This window comes from Drosophila guanche, unplaced genomic scaffold, assembly GCF_900245975.1.
Source record: "Drosophila guanche unplaced genomic scaffold, DGUA_6, whole genome shotgun sequence".
NCBI lineage: Eukaryota > Metazoa > Arthropoda > Insecta > Diptera > Drosophilidae > Drosophila > Drosophila guanche.
Genome location: NW_022995744.1, coordinates 2,982,684 through 3,000,312, shown reverse-complemented (window position 1 = coordinate 3,000,312; position 17,629 = coordinate 2,982,684). Strand labels below are relative to the sequence as shown.

The window sequence follows — 17,629 nt, the reverse complement described above, 5'->3', positions numbered from 1 at the left end:
CTTGTTTTTACAGTTGTTGTTGCATTTTGTTGTTTTAAGCTTTTATGTCAGTGCATTCCACTCATTTGTCGTAGTTGTATTTGTTTATAAATGGTATAAATATAGACCTTAATATGCTTTTTGCTTCCTTTGGTTGTTGTTTTTTTGCCTACCGCACTTGAAAATTGATTACAATTTTCTTCTGAAGTTAATAATTTATACCCCCAGCCCCCCTCCTGCTCCTGGTGGTGTTCTGTGAAGCATGCAATATGGCAAGAAAAGTGAAAATGCCCTTCCCTTTTTTACTTGTTGGTGGGTGGTTGGTGGTTGGTGGAGCAAGACACCCCCATCTTCGGCAACTTATTCTCCTTTTGGCTCCTACCTTCCATTGGCGTCTTGGTAATTCAATTAACGTGTTTAGCATGCCTCTCGTTTCCTTTCCCTTTCCTTTCCGTACCCTTGCATCGCTCTGCCTCCACCCCGGCTAAAGAATATGTATGTTGACCCATATTTATGGTATTTCTGTTTTGCTGTTAATTAATATTGGAATTCTCATGTTTCGTGTAGTTCCGTCGAGTGTCGTTGCCTAGCTTCATTTAGTTTCGTTGGTTTTCCGTTTCTCGTTGCTCGATGGCCTGTGATAAGCCCTGTTCCACCGCATCTCCCGCTCCCCACCGCTTCCGAATGATTTTCATCAGAAATTAACAGTTTAGTTTCCAGTTTATAGTTTCATTATCTTCCTGATACTATAGTTTAGTGTCTGTGTATGAGCTGTGGTTTCTGAGCCAATCGGGAGGGGGAGAAGGAGCATCCACTTTCTTCACCTATTTGGCAATGTGGCTACGCTAAGCTATGCTACGTTATGTGGTACCCCCATTCCAGCAATCAATAACGTTGACGTTGGGTCTTTTCTCTGAACTGCCATATAATGGCACTTTTCTAGTTTTCCACTTTGCTTGGCGATTTTTCGCTTTGCTAAGCTCAAATCCGTGCTGCCTCAATGGTGCTTCAGTCGGTTGGCATAGCCGAGATCTGAGAGAGATCTCCTCACTTTGTTTGCCTTAGTAATCTCCATCTTCACATCGCCTTCCCATGCACATCTCCTCGCAGACAGACTGGAAATTCGATTCATTAAGCTATTTCTTTGTTTGCTTTCCTTGTATCTAATTGCTATTTCGTACGGCTTCTTGGAGCAACACTTTGCCTCGATTAACACTCCGGTTACCCTCTTCTTTTTGCCATTTCAGCAGTAGCTCTCCCTTTGGTTCCCCAATGCGCGAGACTTAGATGCTCTAGTGGACGGATTGGGATTGGGAAGAGTCTAGATGTCGTCGAGCAACGGCGGCATAAATAGTGCCGCCACGAATGGCCGCAGTGGAAGCACCGGCAGTGCCAACATCAGCCTCAATATCAAGGCGCCTGCGGCTGGAGGAGCGGCAGCAGTCTCAACAAGCACCACAACCACGTCAATTACACACAAAACACTGCCGGACCTGAAGACGCAGCGGAGCAACAGCGTCTGCCACAGCCAGGAGACCTACTCCAGCAACAGGAGAGTGGCACCCACGGAGAAGCCGCCAGAAAAGCCGCTCAGCTATGCCCCGGCCCAGAGTCGGGCCACGGAAAAGGAGCCCAAGGAGGGCCACTTGGTATACTGTGAGGGAAAGCTCCACTCGGGCCCGCTGAAGTCGCTCATCACCCACATGGTACCCACCCACGAGTACTACCCGGAAGAGAGCTTTGTCTTTGCCTTCCTGCTCAGTGCCAGGCTCTTTGTGCGGCCGCACGAGCTGTTGGCGCAGATTTCAACGACTTGGGAGCAGCAGCAGGGGGCAGGAGGCGGATGCGATGTTGTGGACGATGCCGGACAGGTGCTGTACCTCAGCATTAACTCTGCCTCGCCTCTGACCCAGAGAAAGGGAGCAGCAGCAGCGGCATCGGCGGCTACGAGTACGGAGCTGGAGCCAAAGCCGCAGCAGCGGACGAGTACACAGCGGTCGGCCCAGCACTGCATACGGCTGCTCTCGGAGTGGATCGAGATCTTCCCGTACGATTTCAGAGATGAGCGCCTGATGCAGCAGGTGCGCATCCTGGCCCGGAAATGCGTCTACATCGACAACTCGTTGGGCAAGCAGGTCTCTCGCATTCTACAGCTGCTCGTGTCCCGTCTGACGGCCCTGGAGCAGTACGAGGAGTTCCTGCTGACGCTAACCACAGAGGCCAGCGAGCGGGAGGCTGGGGCGGTGGTTGCTGGCCAAAGTCAACACCACCATAACCATCACCATCATCATTTGCATAATCCCTTTCAAACTTTTCTGGGCAGCTCGCACTCGCATGCCAATGGCGTGGGCGGTGGGGGCTCGGCCAGCGGAACATCCAACTCCTCCTCCAGCGGCAACACCTCCTCCACATCCAACTCAAACTCGACCACCCCTCAGCCAGACGAAGTCTTTGGCATCATGGACATGTGCCCGAGTTGCGCCCACTTGGCCCACCAGTTGACAGCCATCGAACTGGAGCGTCTGTCGCACATTGGGCCAGAGGAGTTTGTCCAGGCGTTTGCCAAGGATTACCCCCAGCAGCAGGTCAAGGATGGAGCAGGCAGTGGAGGCAAGAGTTCATTGAACGATATGAAGAAGACGCGCAACCTGGAGTCGTATGTGCAGTGGTTTAATCGCCTCAGCTACTTGACGGCCAGCGAGATTGTCAAGGTGGGTAGCTGGCGGAAGCTAATCCCTCCCGGCCGAACATATGTCATACGTGGTTTTGTTATTGCGTCCATCCTTTGCTTGCAGTATCCGAAGAAGAAACAGCGTGTTCGCATCATCGAGTACTGGATCGAGACGGCCCGTGAGTGCTTCAACATTGGCAACTTCAACAGTCTGATGGCCATAATAGCAGGTCTAAATCTGGCGCCAATAGGCAGGCTCAAGAAGACAGTAAGTTTAAAGGGGATATAACTATTCGTATATGAAAATATATTTTACTCTCTGCTTTGAACTCATCTCATAATTAGTGGTCGAAAGTGCAATCGGCCAAATTCTCAGTGCTGGAACATCAAATGGATCCAACATCAAACTTCAATAGCTATCGCTCGACGCTCAAAGCTGCTATGTGGCGCTCCGAGGGTGCCACAGAGGAACGCGAACGCATAATCATTCCATTCTTTAGTTTATTTGTTAAGGACTTGTACTTTTTAAACGAGGGCTGCTCCAATCGGTGAGTACAATCATTAGCCACAAAGCAGGATAGATGATTGATCGTTCTTGTTTCGTCCGCCTTAGGCTGCCAAACAATCATATCAACTTTGAAAAGTGCTCCCAGTTGGCCAAACAGGTGACGGAGTTCAACGAGTGGAAGAAGGTGACGTGTCCCTTCGAGAAGCTTCCGAATGTCATTGCCTATCTGCAGCACAGCGCAGTGCTCAATGAGAACACCCTCTCGATGGCCTCTTTCGAGTGTGAGCCTCCCGAGAACACAGAGGAGAAGGATCGCTACAAAACGGTGAAAGCCGAGACGAAACAACAACTTTTGCAGCAGTTGCAGGAGCAGCAGCAACAGCACCACCAGCAGTCGCAGTAGTAGCCACTATTTAGAGGGGTAGATTAAGCTACGCTTAAGCGCTTGCCATGATTATATCTTCTATTAGATGTGTAAGATTGGGGACAGTTTATTAGTTTAAGTTGAGTCGATGGTGTAACAGGAGCAGTTAGGAGTAAGACCCTCCCGACCCATCCGCAAGCCCTTCTTAGCCTCTCTTGGAGAAAGTAAAGCTTCTGAAGCTATGTATTAACCATTGTCTTGTCAACCCTCTCTCAATTGGATCCTCCTGAATTTGTAAGCACTGATGTCCCCTGATGTTCCCCCAATCGAACAAACGAACGAACGCAAAGCATCTCCGAAATGTTGCCAGTAATTTAAATTATTTAACTTTTAAGCGAATATTAGCACCGGTGGTACCATGTATGTACTTAAAGCATTTTATTGCTAACAACCAGCTAATGCAACTAATTTAGTTTCTTAACAAGTAATATTTTTTATTACACAAAACATTTTTGATGTCATAATTTATGTTCAAAACCATCTGACAAAGCGCACGAGTGCGCGATATTTGTAAGTAAACAGTATTTATATTTATATATACATACACAATTTTATAGCTAAATGAAATCTTTTTTGATATTCTATAACGATTATATCCGATTAGTATCCGACAGATTGGATGATAGGATGCTTTTGGGTCGAGGCTTTTTCATGCTTCAGGAAATCTCTATTGCACAGCATTCGCTGAGCAAAAACAGTTTCGTATGCTTAAGAACAACAAAAACAACAAGAACAGAAAGTACACCTTGTGGTAGCTCCAAAAGATGCTTCTTATTTTAAGAATTTAATTTTAAACAAATTTGCATAATTAAGTGAAATTGTGGATGGTCATAGATGATATTAACTATAAAGGGTCTAAAAACAACATTATTGATTTAAAAACTGCTTTCGAATAAAGAAATGAACAAAACAAATTCGTCCGGGTTACTTATTCGCTTGCATTTGAACATACCGCCATTTGTTTTCGACTGTTACACACTATTACGCCACCTGGCGTATTTGGTTTCAAGTATCACAAGTGCGGCGACACCTTGCGTTTATATGAATCGATACATATCGAATTTGAATCAAAATTACTAACAAAAGTTATCAGCTTGTCGTATATATTTTTTGTATATTTAAAGTGCTGCCTAATATCTTTCCAGGACCGTCATAACCGTCACATGGCATCTCGTAAAAAAGGTGCAGAAAACTTGTTGTTTATCTAGATAATTCTATTAAGCAAATAATCGAAGAAAGCTATGTCAAAAGCAGAAGACAGCTGTCAAAATTAATTATCTATCTCTAACAAGATACACCTTTGGGGAACAATTATTAACAAATTGTCTATTCCATAATCAGTACATTCGTGTTTTTTAAATTGTTGTTGTGAGTTTTTATCGAGAACAACAATAAAAATGCGTTTACCCTTGGTGTTAATATTAGGTAGTGTCATCCCTCTCTGAGACAATAATTAGTACATGTCATGCTAGTAATTGTGTCCTGCCTAAGAGGCCTTCGAGTATTGCCTCACATTTATAGTTATACCATGCAAATTTCTTGCGTCGACGCATGACGCAAAGAGCGGACGATTTGTTACGTAGCCAAAAAGTAGAATGGTGGCCAAACCTAATACAGTTATACCATGCATGCGCAGAAAACGAACGGTTCTTCGCCGCCATTACAGCTGTTATTGGATTCGTGGAAGTCTCGGACCGGATGAAATATTAAACTCCAATCAAGAGCACTGGCAGATCAAATCGGGATATAGTGCCGGAAGGTGGGCAGGAAGGATTCTCCAGTGACAATTTGCGCGTCTCCGTGTGGTAGAATCGCGACATTCGCGCTGGAAAAACCTGTTGTTGTTGCTGCGCTTTCGATTAGTGTTCTAGCGGTAAATTTTAGGCGGAAAAATCGATTGTTCTCATTTCATTGTTTTTGTTTTGGTTGACGGCTTCGTTACGCGATTCCTGCATTCTCCCCGCTCGGCCACCGACACGGCCACATGACTCATGCACGGCTGCAACAATGAAAAGCCACAATAAGTACGCCAAGTTGCCCCAAGACCTCGATTTGAGTTTCCAAAGCGATCTGGACCTGCTACCGGACACAGCGGCAGACATCGACCTCGACATAGATGTGGACGTGGATGCCCTCAACCTGAGTTCGCCCGCCGCTCTGGACCTCCTCGACGACGAGGACGACGAGATTGTCATTGCCACTAGTGGCGGCGGCAGCGGCGCCGGTGACAGTGGTGGCAAGGGTGACCAGCGTCTAGCACCAAAAGCCAAGCAGCGCAAAAACCCATTAGAAGAGCAAAACTTCCACAGCAAGAACAAAATCTGCGGTCTTGGCAGCGACAGTGTTATCGAGGTGAGTCAGAAAAGTCGGTAAAATTGCATTTGTTATCAGAGCTCACAGTTTTCTCCGGTACGCTCCGTTCGCCCCCATACAAGACGCACCATGACAGAGCTCATGCCAGAGTGCAACTTGTGGCTGATTCACCCTTGTCTGGGGCCCAGACGCATTCCTTTTTTCCGAATATACTCTGGCGCAATCTGAAAAATGCGACCCACAACGGGAACAGCAATGAACATGCCACACCACAAAGGAAAACAAAGCAACATAGCATTCTGTTCCACGTTCTAATCAGAGGGGTCCGAAGACTTAGATACCCTTACCGGTTCAATTTAAAATTTATATAATTATGTGATTGAAAAGGTTGCGTATAAGGATGTGGGACTTATGGGACCAATGAATATATGTAGTTTATAGATACAGACATAAGTAGGTATATTTTAAAATCGTACAAATAACCTACATATGGATTGTTAGGATGTTGTGGGCCGAAGGTCGCGTTAGTAATTTGGGAATAATAGTATCTTAAGTCTTACCTGCTATACGCTATGAAGCATTGCTCCACTTTCTCTGCGTTGCAAACGTTTGGTAAAAATACAAATACTTTCTACAAGGTTATGCTTGTAACAAAGCAAAATTCCTACAAAAACAAAACAGTCTTGAGGGAGGGGCGGAGAATAGAAGCAGATTCAGAAAAAAATCGATAAGCAACAAAGAAATATCTTTCCGTTTGCTGACGCAGCCCTGCCCCCTCCGTCCCCACCACCTGGCCCAAAGGTTTTTCCCAAACAAATCCCTGTTAACTTTTAATCGCAGACCGAGTGGGAGGGGGAACTGTGGGAAACGCCACCGAGTAAGTAATTCAAAATGTCACGCAATTGTTGAAGCCAGAAGGAAAGCCAAGAAAATTGCTGGTCGTAGTGGGTGGACAGATTTAGCCAACGAAAATGTCCGTGATGTTAATGCGGTCCGATATTAATGGAATTTGTGTTGACAAAGTCGAGTCATCGTTACCGCTAGGTGCCGTAATGATGTCCGTCCCCCCCAGAATGTTCGCAGGGCCGCAGATGAAGATAAGCTGTCTTTTCTCTCTTTTTTGTCGTTTCTTTTAACACCCGGTACTCGAAGAGTATTTGTGCACGAAAGTGGATGTATGTAACGCACAGAAGGAAGCGTTTCCTAGTGCTTAGGTACAGATGTACCACCGAGTACCGGGTATAAAAGTTGTGACGCGTAGGAAGCGTCTCACACGTCCCTCCTCGTTTTTCTTCGACCAAGTCATCAATTTTTCTTTCTTTAGATTATCTTTCAAGTGGCTCAAGCGGCGATCCGAAATTTCTAGATAGGGCACGGCGCAATCCCCTGGAAAATCAATCAAAAAATCTATAATTTCCGCCCATCCAGAACTCGTTACGAGTTGTATGCGGGTATAAATAAATAATTCAGTTCATTTGATGGAAAGTATAGGGTCCGTACCTCCTGTACCCACTCCCCCACACCGAAAGCTAGACGCGTGCCCCAATCGATAATGCGTCAGACCCGTGTCAATCATAATGTTTCGTGTCCCACACACGCACTCCTCCTTCCTGCCACTACCGTTAATTGTGTCACCAGCTCCCTCTGGCAGCTGCACTGGACAGTCATATTGCGTGCCATTTTGCGTCCAGTTCCAGTTCCAGTTCCCTTGCCCCCCATCAGCTCCAGCGATAGAATTGTTGTACTTACTTCTGCCCGACCCTTCGGTGCGGTCTGCCACCGAAAAAGCTTTGACAAGCTTGTCAATCTCATTGGAGCTTACGAATATGCTGCGTACGTGGTAGGGTTGAAAAAGTAATTTTTGGTGCGTTGAGGAGTGCCTCGACTGGTGCGATACTCCGCAGTGGTCAGAAATATACATAAGGGATATAAAATATGAATTGGTATATCAATATGTCCACATCCACAGCCAGGGGATTACACGCATGCCATCTCTCTCATCAGGCCTTTAAAAAAAGCGGTTGTAATGCGCATACCCTTTGTAGAATGTATTACGCTTTTAGATATATAAATGTACCGGAGCAGCAAAACTAATATACCTAAATTACTTTTAAACGGGTATCCTCCTATCTGTCCGTTTTTTTCCTGAATATAGTTCAAGCTGTTGCTGATTTGATTTTTGCATATTTAATTGAGCGAAAAATCCGCAAAGGTATTTAAAGATTCGGTTTCCGAAGAGTATACTTTCTCGTTTTTTTTCTTTCATAAAGCTTATTCTGAAAACTGTTTAGACCGTGGCTCCACCGGCTTCCGGCGGTTACTGACAGCGTTGATGGTTCCCTCGTTCCTAATAAATAGACCTGGACTATAATTAGGAGTAATGGAAAAGGCTTTAATGGCAGTATGATTAGGTATAAATACGCCGACCCTGCCGCTCCGATAATCCCTCCAGCACAGTGACCACCTGGGACTATTCGAGACCATTATGGCTGAAAATAATTGAGTAACTATTTATCAAATGCGCCAACCATGATTGATTTGCTTCACTCGCCAGCAGCCATGGCTAGAGAACCCACAAGTCTGAATAGAGTCAGCCAGTGAAAAGTTTCCTCTCACCCAGACTCAATCTCAATCTCAATGAAAATCAACGCAACGCAATTTCAGCGGTGACCGCGTTGGGGGCGACTCTTGACCTGGTCACTAGTGTCCGTTATCAGTCGATTCAGGCTGGCGATTACCCAGTGTTCTCAGCTCTGTGCTCCAGTTCTCCTTCTGGCCCACTCGGATGTGTCTCCATTCAGAAAGTCTTGCACATATCTTTCAGGGCACTTTGGCCCGGTTCATTTGGGGGTCTCTCCTCTCACCTTTCGTAACCAATTAATGTACATATGTGTGTGTTGGTGTGTGTGCAAGTGCACCTCATTACGAGTACGACCTGCTCGCAATCTAACCTACATTTGTGGCAACGAGTCGTCGCTGTAGCTGCAGTTGCACGCAGTTGCATACACCATGTGGTACGTGCTAAGCTTCATTTTGGGGCCAAGTCGTTGGCTGTTGTTTTATTTTCGTTGTGGCGTCTGTTTATTTTCAGTATACGGGCACACAATGGCACAGCAACGAAGGCGCAAAGTGATGGGTGGTGGATGGAGGACTCAGGACGTGTCTGGTCCTTTGTGGCACTGGATAGGCGTTTGGTTGTTGGGGCGCGCCGTCACTCTGTTGCATGCCTCTCTTCTTTGTGGCGCTGGCTTTTCGCTATTGTTGCTTTTGTGACATGCAAATTTATGCATAAAGTGCAGTTGCACAAAATGAATTTATCATCCTGCCCGCTTACATGGCCCTCTCTCATTTACCATCTAGAATCAGGCATATCTGAGATATGCCGGGCTGGGAAGGGCAGGGCAGGGCAGGGATAGCGGCAGGACAGAAATGGAGTAAGCTGCAAAGTGACGGGCGGCATTTAAGAGCATTTATTATAATCATAAAGTACAAAACTGCATTATTATGCATTGTCGTTACACAGTGCGTGCCAACAGGAAGCAAAGGGAGATGGTCCATGGTCTGCAGTTGCAGCTGGAGCGGAAGTTGGCTTCGCCCAGCTCCCCTTTTAGCTCTGCTCTACATTTCCACAATTTCCATAATTTGAATGGAGCGACAATGGGCCAAAGTTTTGGCACACAACTCGACAAGATTTCCAGCTCCGATGGATCACGGTTCAATCGATGGAGTGGTTTCAGTATCTCTGGATGGTTGGATCTCGGTTGCATCGCTCTGTTCGAGCACGGTCCGTGCCGCATAATTAAAAAGTTAAAAACTTGTTTTTGTGCTGCATTCCGCATTTACTTGGGCAAAGATAATTTGCACTTTTAATTGGCCGTAAAAGAGCGAGAAGGTAGCAGGGAGTAAGGGGTACAGGATGCAGTATGTGGCAGCTGCGGGCGCTGACTCTCAACTTTCTCCTGTACATCCTCGTAATTTTATGCTCTGCCACAACTGCTTCGTGTGTTGCAATTGTTGTCATAAATGTTGGCGCTAAAATTTGCATTTTATTCGTGGCTTACAATAATGTCTCCCCCCGCCACCTCATTGCCATTCTACTGTAATGCCCCGTAAACCTGACATCAAAATGCTTTTAGGTGCTTTCCCCCTTTTCCGTGTTTTCGGTTACGGTGTGTGGGCATTTATACAGTTTCTGGGATTGGCGCACCCTCAACTCCCCAGAACAGTCAGACAACGGACCAACCAATGTCGGAATATTATGCTTATCGCCATTCGGACTCGGATTTCATATTGTTTTATTTTATTTCATAATTGCATCTCATTCTGCACCAGAGGCAGCAACTTTATATTTCGCTCTCTTCTGATCTCTGGCATATTCTCGGACACATCATCTGATTGGAGTCGCACAGGTTTAAACTTTAAACTTTTTTGTTAGACTATACCTCAAAAATGTTTTATCAGCCACAAACTTTACAAATTGAATTAATTGCGTGCAAAATGCCAAAAATATAAAAGTGTAGAGAGCATAAAGCCACTAACTGTCGGTTGGACATCCTTCCTTTGCCTTAGCCTCTTCCCTTTGCGGACATCCTTTAAAAAGTTGTAGAAAAATAGCTGCCAGAAGGGTCTGCGGAAAAACCATTTTTGAGGCAAATTATAACGAGTGAAAGCTGCAGAGCGGAACGGGCAGGGAACCACGATTTCGAGAGGAGTATTAGCATAACAACAGGAGCGGAAACAGAACCTGAAACTGAACTGAAACCAAACTTGAGCTCTAGATAATTTCATATCCGCATAAATATATTTTAAACGATGCTGTCTTGGTGCAAGACTCGCTGAGGATTATGTCTCCCAGCCTAGGAGCTAAGGAGTCGAGGAGCAATCATAGACAACACAAACAACAGGAAGTGGGTTCGGTTCGGTAGGTCTTCACGTGTGTCCTTAGTGCGCCACTTCCGCTCTACTCGACAGCTTCAGCGGCAGCCAGATAAAGGATTTCGGAAAAAACTCTCGTCAGTGCTAAACAACTTGCAACTGTGGCTGACTCCTGCTTCTGGCTTTGCCCCTGACTCTGACTCAGTGTATGTGGGTGTGCGTGTCTGTCTCCGCCTCTGCCTCTGGCTTGTAAACATGCAAAAATTGACAATTTAGGTCCCACAACAAAGGAACGGAGACAGCAGGGAGCAGGGAGCAGCCAGCAGAAGGCAGTCAAGAGTCATAACGAGGACGAGGTGACAAAGAACGAGCGAAAAATCTCAGCCCAGAAAAACGAGCCCGCGGGGAGGCGGCAATTCGGCACAGCAGGGACGGGACCCAAAATGGCAGGCTCCCCTTTATGGGGCTGCCTATGTTGTTTCTTGTGGCACGCAGTTTGTGGCATATTTCGACAGAGCACCACAACGGCTCAAACAAATTTAATTTTCTCTCTTCTCGTATTGACATTCCCAAAAAAAAGAAAAGCAGAACACCATTCGGTAGCGAAGGCCTGTAAGTACATGCGAGCGAATAAATACTACCAGTGGGTGCAAAAAATGTTTAAATTCCGTATAAATGTTGAGAGTTTGCTTAACAGGAAATTGGGAAAGTATTAAAACGAAAACACACACACTTTTTCATTCAGTTAATGGATAGTTTGTTTTCCTGGCAGCCGAAAGTGTGCGGATTTATTAAATTAATGCAACACGTTGAATTGATTTGCATCTGTGGCATGAACCATACTTTAATGGGGTGCCGTGTTTCCTCCAATAATTGCGGATTGTGTAGAGTGATTTTCAAACTTAAAGTGTCGGGATTGAGAATTTGTAGAATTTGTGTGCATGGCAGTCCGTTCTCCTTCACTAATTGAGGCTCCACTTCCACCACTAAGAGTGGCATTGAATGCAGAGTACAGGGATGTCCGTAGAGGCAGTGGCTACAAACCAATCGTATGCAAATGTGGTCACACTGCTTGAGTAGAGTGCGAGCAATAACTGTAATTCACTCGCCTCAAGCGCCACTTGCAGCAAATGACAGTTGGAAATGGTCTGCCCAAGAAAGGGGCGGCGGGTCCATGGGGCCATGCTGGGCAGCAGGGAGACAGCTGCAAGTGTCACTTTGAAGAGAGGACAGAGAGTTTCAGTAAACATTTTTCTGTTGACAGTTTTAATGATATCCTGAGACTGTGCTGTGTGCCCCACAGACCAAACACTCATAAGAGCACTAAAAGGAAATAATACATTTTTCACACAGCAATCCAATTTTCATACTTTTGACGTCAGTGAAAACGTGAGCAGGCAATAAGGTGGGGAGGGGGCTGTCAAGTCATCCTCCGCATTGTTATGACAAGCTGAAATAATTTTGATTGACATTTGGGCAGAGGGCATAGCAGCTGAAGGGGAAAGGGCATGGGGCGTAGAGCAGGCTAATGGAAAATTAATAGTTGCTAAGTAAAATGGGAGCATCGTCCAGAAGAGTGTCCCAGCCTCGTCCTGGGTACAGGGGCAACAGCAGAGTGTAGAAGCGGAGGGTCGAGCAAATGCAATTGGTGGAGGTGAAAAATGGCTGAAGCTTCTATATCCTGTCTTGTCGGTTCCTGTGTCTTGCGTCTGGGCCTGCTCTGTTCTGTTCTGTTCTGTTCATTTCTGTCGCCTGCTGCTTTTCACTTGGCCAAGACGTTTGCTCTGCTGTCCTTGCCAAAGGACATTAGCAGCATGTTGCTTTCGCACTATTTTCCTCGCCTTTGTTTGCTCGCCTGCCCGTAAGCGGATTATGCACTTTAAATTATTTGCCAGCCACTTTGTCGGAGACACGCCATTCTTGCGTCGCAGGACTCTTCACTGTCCGTCCGCCAGTCTTCCTCAACTCTATCTTCATCTGTACACTGTACAAATCCGACGCGAAATGACGCGTTAAAGCTTATGAAGCATGACCAAACAGAACCAAACAAAATTTGAATGCCTCCGCAGAGTGGTCTGAATGGCTTGGCTAAATGCTAGCCCAGGGGAGAGGAGAGGTGGCAGATAGAGAGCCTTGGGCATTTATTCAGCATTCATCACCACTCGGGGCCAGAAACAAGGGCAACAAATTCACAGATTAGTGAACAAGCGATTCGAGGCCGGTGCAGAGGGTCTAATTCCACTGATTAGGGTTTCTAATGATAAACGATTCAATAGAGGTGGCACAATACACTGAGGAGTCCGAGAAGTAAAGCTCCCCCCAGCTTATCCCCTGCCAAAGACACATATGTGCAGTCGGCAGAAGCTCATGGCTCTGGCATGGATTGAAGCAGGTGACAGCTGTCACTTTAACTGACATTTCATAATATCAACTTGAGCATTGACAGGCTGAGCTCCATATACCGAGTATTTGGGGTACCATGCGAGTGACGCACATGCCATGAGGGAAGATAAATTCCAAAGAATAGGTGGACGGAACTGACGCACACTCAGCAGCGAGTAGCAGCTGCTAACATTAGCAGCCAGGACGTTGGGAGTCCCACCTTCCGACCTACGCACATACCCCACTACCTTCCCGTGGGACTGCTCGGCGCTAACAAGTTCAAAACTTTTCAATGAAATTCAATTTGCTTCTCCTTGACCACTGTTGGCCACATTGTTGGACATAATTTGGAATATTTTATGGCCGCTTAGCGTTGGCAAATGGCCCCCCTTGAGCCCTTGAGTTGTGGCAATCTGCGTTGCACTTTAGTAGGGAGCTTGACTCTAATGCCTTACTTTTTAGAATAGCGAAAATTAGAGATTCCTTTTGCTACATCGCAGCGTGGGATGGTTCCTTCGATAAGCGTTCGAGAGGAGAAGGACTGGGGCATCGCCCCCACACGTTCAGCATCAGCACAAATGCCATTAGACCGTAATGTGACTGTTGAAATCTTTTGCATATTCCTCCAGGCAGGCAGACAGCAGGCCAGCTAACCCAACCCCTTGTCGAGAGGGAAATTGACGTTTAGTGTCAGCCATAACTCAGACAGGCAGCCAGTCGGATGTACATTTACAGCAAATTGAATTTCCATGATTTATTCGAGAGTTTGGGTTGGCTGCTGTGGGTGGGTGTGGGAGGTCTGCTCTTTGTTTGCGGCTACCCAAAAGGATTTGCAGGAAAAAGTCGAGGTCGGAATGGTCTGGTCCTCGTTCTTGTTCAGTTCGGTCTGTTGCTGCCTTATGAGTACTCCACGTCCACTCATTGACATTTTCAGGCTATCCATCTCCTTTGTGCGACTGTCAACGGCTGTTCTTTTACACGTTCATTCAATATCCTTTGAAGAACAAAAGGCAAAGTCCACACAGAGGACAAATATATTGTATTAATTGATTGGAGGAAATCCCTTTCTGCTGCTCCCCCCCCGTTCTGCTATCATATGGGAATCATATTTATCCATGGCTGACCCGTGTGCATGCCAGGGACTCTGCAGCTGCAGTTGCACTTCAATAATGCATTGGCCAATTAATTTGATTTTCTGTTTATAAGCATACATCATTCATGGGCAAGTTATCAGCCGGACCACAGCCGTTCATTCCCATTCCCCAGCACCTGGCATAATCCGAGTGAATATAATAATTCCTTGAGACACCGCAAGCCCACTTTGATATGTTGTACTGGAGAAATAAAATAAATATTTGCCATGCAATGTCAACGTCAACTGTGCCGCTGCTGCTGCTGCTGATGATGATGATGGTTCTGATGGTTGGTTATACAAATATTAAGCTTGTGCAGCGTACAAAAGAAAATCCCATCAAAATATACGAGTAAGTATGAAGAGCGACATGTCAGACATAATAAAAATACGAGCGCACGTCCAAGGCAGTACTCTCGAAAAGGAGGTACACTCTCCGCTGACCTTAACAATGGATGGCAAGACTGCAAGGATTAGCCTCCAACTTACGAGTAGAGGCAGTCCGCAGGAGGAGCAGACAAAAAATGGATTAAAAACCAAGAGCAACATATGGGGAAGGCTGGCTCCGCCCACGGATAGGGAATTGGTACACCAGAGCAAAAAGACCGAGAGAGTGAATGTGGAGTCGAGAAAATCAGGCCTATCGGGCTGTGAACATTCCATATGGCTGAATGCCGCCGACCTGCATTGTTCCAATGTCGGTTGTGGGTTGGCTTACCATTGAACCATTCAACCATCCTCCTCACAGCCTTTCCCATAACCCACGTCTTTCATCCCTGTATCTCTGCTCTCCCTTTGCGACTACTGTGTCAACGCACAAAACGACAAATATTCCTCACTTCCGCTGATAATTTTTTGGGATGTTCGGAGCAGGAACCAGCTCTTTAAATAGAGCTCCACCGCACATCAGTGAACCGAACATCACCGCGCAGCATCGCACCGCACAATGGTTACCATTATGCGAAATTTTCATTGAATTTTCAGTCAAACATTATAATTACCCATAAATTTTCATTAGAATAATTGCATTAATAGTGAGCTTTATGATTGGCGGCGTCATTATAAGACAGGACCCTCAAACCGAATCGGAGGAAAGCTTTAAGCTTCGGATGAGCGAATGCTGGCCTTGTAATTCTGCAAGCTGGTTCAACAGCCGAAGGAGAGGGGCAACCAGGAGGGATTAAAAAAGAATGTGGCAACAGGATGGAACACGCCAGTGCACAAACAGACCACAGAGCACATGTATACAACGTTTTGTAGACGGAACATGACCACAAAGCCCAGAAATTTATGATGATGGAAGAGGAGGAACGATTCGGTGCGGTGCGGTGGGGTGCCTCTAGTCAGGGTTCGAGATGGGGGTGACAATGATTGCTGCATGTGCAATGTGTAGTTATGGCCACTACCACTAACAGCATTGCCGACAAAAGCTACAACAGACATGCCCGCACCCTTTCCCTCAACCATATTGCTACTGCTTGCTCTTGGAAAAAAGTGCCAGTTGGTAAACGCATGAAAAAAATTGAAAACTTTTGCAGGGAATAGTGAATGGGAAAAGTATGGGCTTGCTGTTGCACGATACGTTTTACACCGACTGTTTTAGTACCTTGTTATATATACCTATATATACCTACCGCGAGTACCTTGTTATATATATTGTATGCTTGTGGTCGGAGATAAACTTCACTCCATCAGCTCTCCGAACTGTAGCTGCAGCCAAAAGCTTAGATCAAAGGCAGAGCGATCAAAGCTAACGATTTGTTGCGCAGAGCGCAAGTCTTAGAGCGAGAGAGCTAGTAGAGCGATACACAGTGATACAACTAATAGCAACACCAAAAAAAGTACGTGTGCTCGATGACATTTACTGGAAATATAATTTAGAAGTTATATTGGGACAACAACACAATTTTTAAATGTTTCGATTTATAGCCAATTAGCTGAAAAGTATTTTGAGAATATGCATGTTGTATATGTATGTATATGTACATACATTGTTTGTAGATAGAATATGAGAGTAAGATCAAAACGATGTCAGTTGAAGACTAGTTCACAGTTAATTGAAAGGGTAGGCAGGCCCATGCTGAAATTACTATTAGGTGACGTTGTCACGATTTTTTCAATGTCTTCTTCATTGTTTACGAATGAAGACGTAAGCGGAAGACAATGAAATATGCATGCAACCACTATTTTATTTTGGATGTGTAATGTAATGTGTATGTAATTGAATCTTTATTCAATTACATCTTTTTTAGAAACAAACATATCTGAAAAATATTTGTTGCTATGCCGCAACAAATCTTTTCTTTGCTGTTAGCAGAAAAAATAAAAGCGAGAGGTTGCTATCTCTCTCTAGCGCTTGCCTCTCTGAGAACTGAGAGAGCGTGGTGAATAAACTGGTGATCCTCCACTCAGCTGATGACGTTACTATTAGTAATTCTACCATGGGCAGGCCTAACAAAATACCGTGTCCACAATGAAGGTGAATTTAAGAAAGAAAAGCGAGAAATCAAAGGTGTGGAGAGAGCTAGATGAGGAGAAATAAATAACGGCACAGCCAAGCCTACCCTGTCGAAGCATGTGCAACAGTGGTACATTAGAGTGGGCAGTACAAGTATAATACCACTGGCTATAATACAAAAAGCTCATTTGAATGCTCTTATCGAGCTCGATTTAGAGACGCAATTTTGTTCTGCAGCATAAAACCTGTCGTGTAACTATTCCTAAAAAAAAATCTTAACTGGATAGCTGTTAATAAAGGGAAAGAAGGGGAAAGTGCAGAAGCAAGCTGCAAAAACAATTACAATTTCGAGAGATAGAAGGAATGGAACATATTCCTGTGTATGTATGTCCCCTATGTGTACGTCTGCTTCAGCGCACCCTCCTTCACCGAGCATACTTTTCGCCTGACACAGCACTCTGCCGGGCCACGTCCCCGCACCAACATCGTTGACATGTTGCTGTCTGGAGCGGGTTGGGGCTGTGTCAATAGCATCAGGTTTATGTCTCCGGCATGGGTAATATTTTCGTCCCAGCTATCCTCTTGCTCTCCTGCTCCCTTTAACGCTGTTATCAGGCAGCGCCAAGCACACGTAAAGTTCAGTTACGACCAGCGAAAGGCAGTTCGATTGAGCGGCAGGTCCTGATGCGCATTTTGATGAAGATTGGCAAATGCTGGTGACATAATGTGGAAGAGAAAGCTACCTTGGGGAATGCCTAGAAGTACATATTTTCAAAAGGCTTCGAACTTTGATGGCGAAGATTCAGATACCCTACCTAAGGATCGAAAGTTTTTACACAAAGTATTTTCAATTGATTTTTGGAGCGAAAAGCAGCTATGTGTATGAT

The 17,629-nt window shown here is 45.5% G+C and overlaps 2 protein-coding genes across 2 annotated transcripts in view; both read left to right on the top strand.

Annotated features, from left to right (window-relative positions):
• The window catches only part of LOC117579944 (ras-GEF domain-containing family member 1B-B), a 5,978-nt gene extending 1,479 nt beyond the window's left edge, over positions 1–4,499 (top strand). Inside the window, exons 2-5 of the mRNA XM_034266104.1 lie at positions 1,227–2,690; positions 2,775–2,918; positions 2,996–3,198; positions 3,264–4,499. Coding sequence (XP_034121995.1) covers positions 1,305–2,690; positions 2,775–2,918; positions 2,996–3,198; positions 3,264–3,561 — 2,031 coding nt within the window. The 5' untranslated portion in view covers positions 1,227–1,304 and the 3' untranslated portion in view covers positions 3,562–4,499. The remainder of the gene's footprint in view (positions 1–1,226; positions 2,691–2,774; positions 2,919–2,995; positions 3,199–3,263) is intronic.
• Positions 4,500–5,228: 729 nt separating this feature from the next.
• Positions 5,229–17,629, top strand: part of LOC117579943 (calcium-transporting ATPase type 2C member 1) — a 47,583-nt gene continuing 35,182 nt past the window's right edge. The window contains exon 1 of the mRNA XM_034266099.1: positions 5,229–5,934. Coding sequence (XP_034121990.1) covers positions 5,590–5,934 — 345 coding nt within the window. The 5' untranslated portion in view covers positions 5,229–5,589. The remainder of the gene's footprint in view (positions 5,935–17,629) is intronic.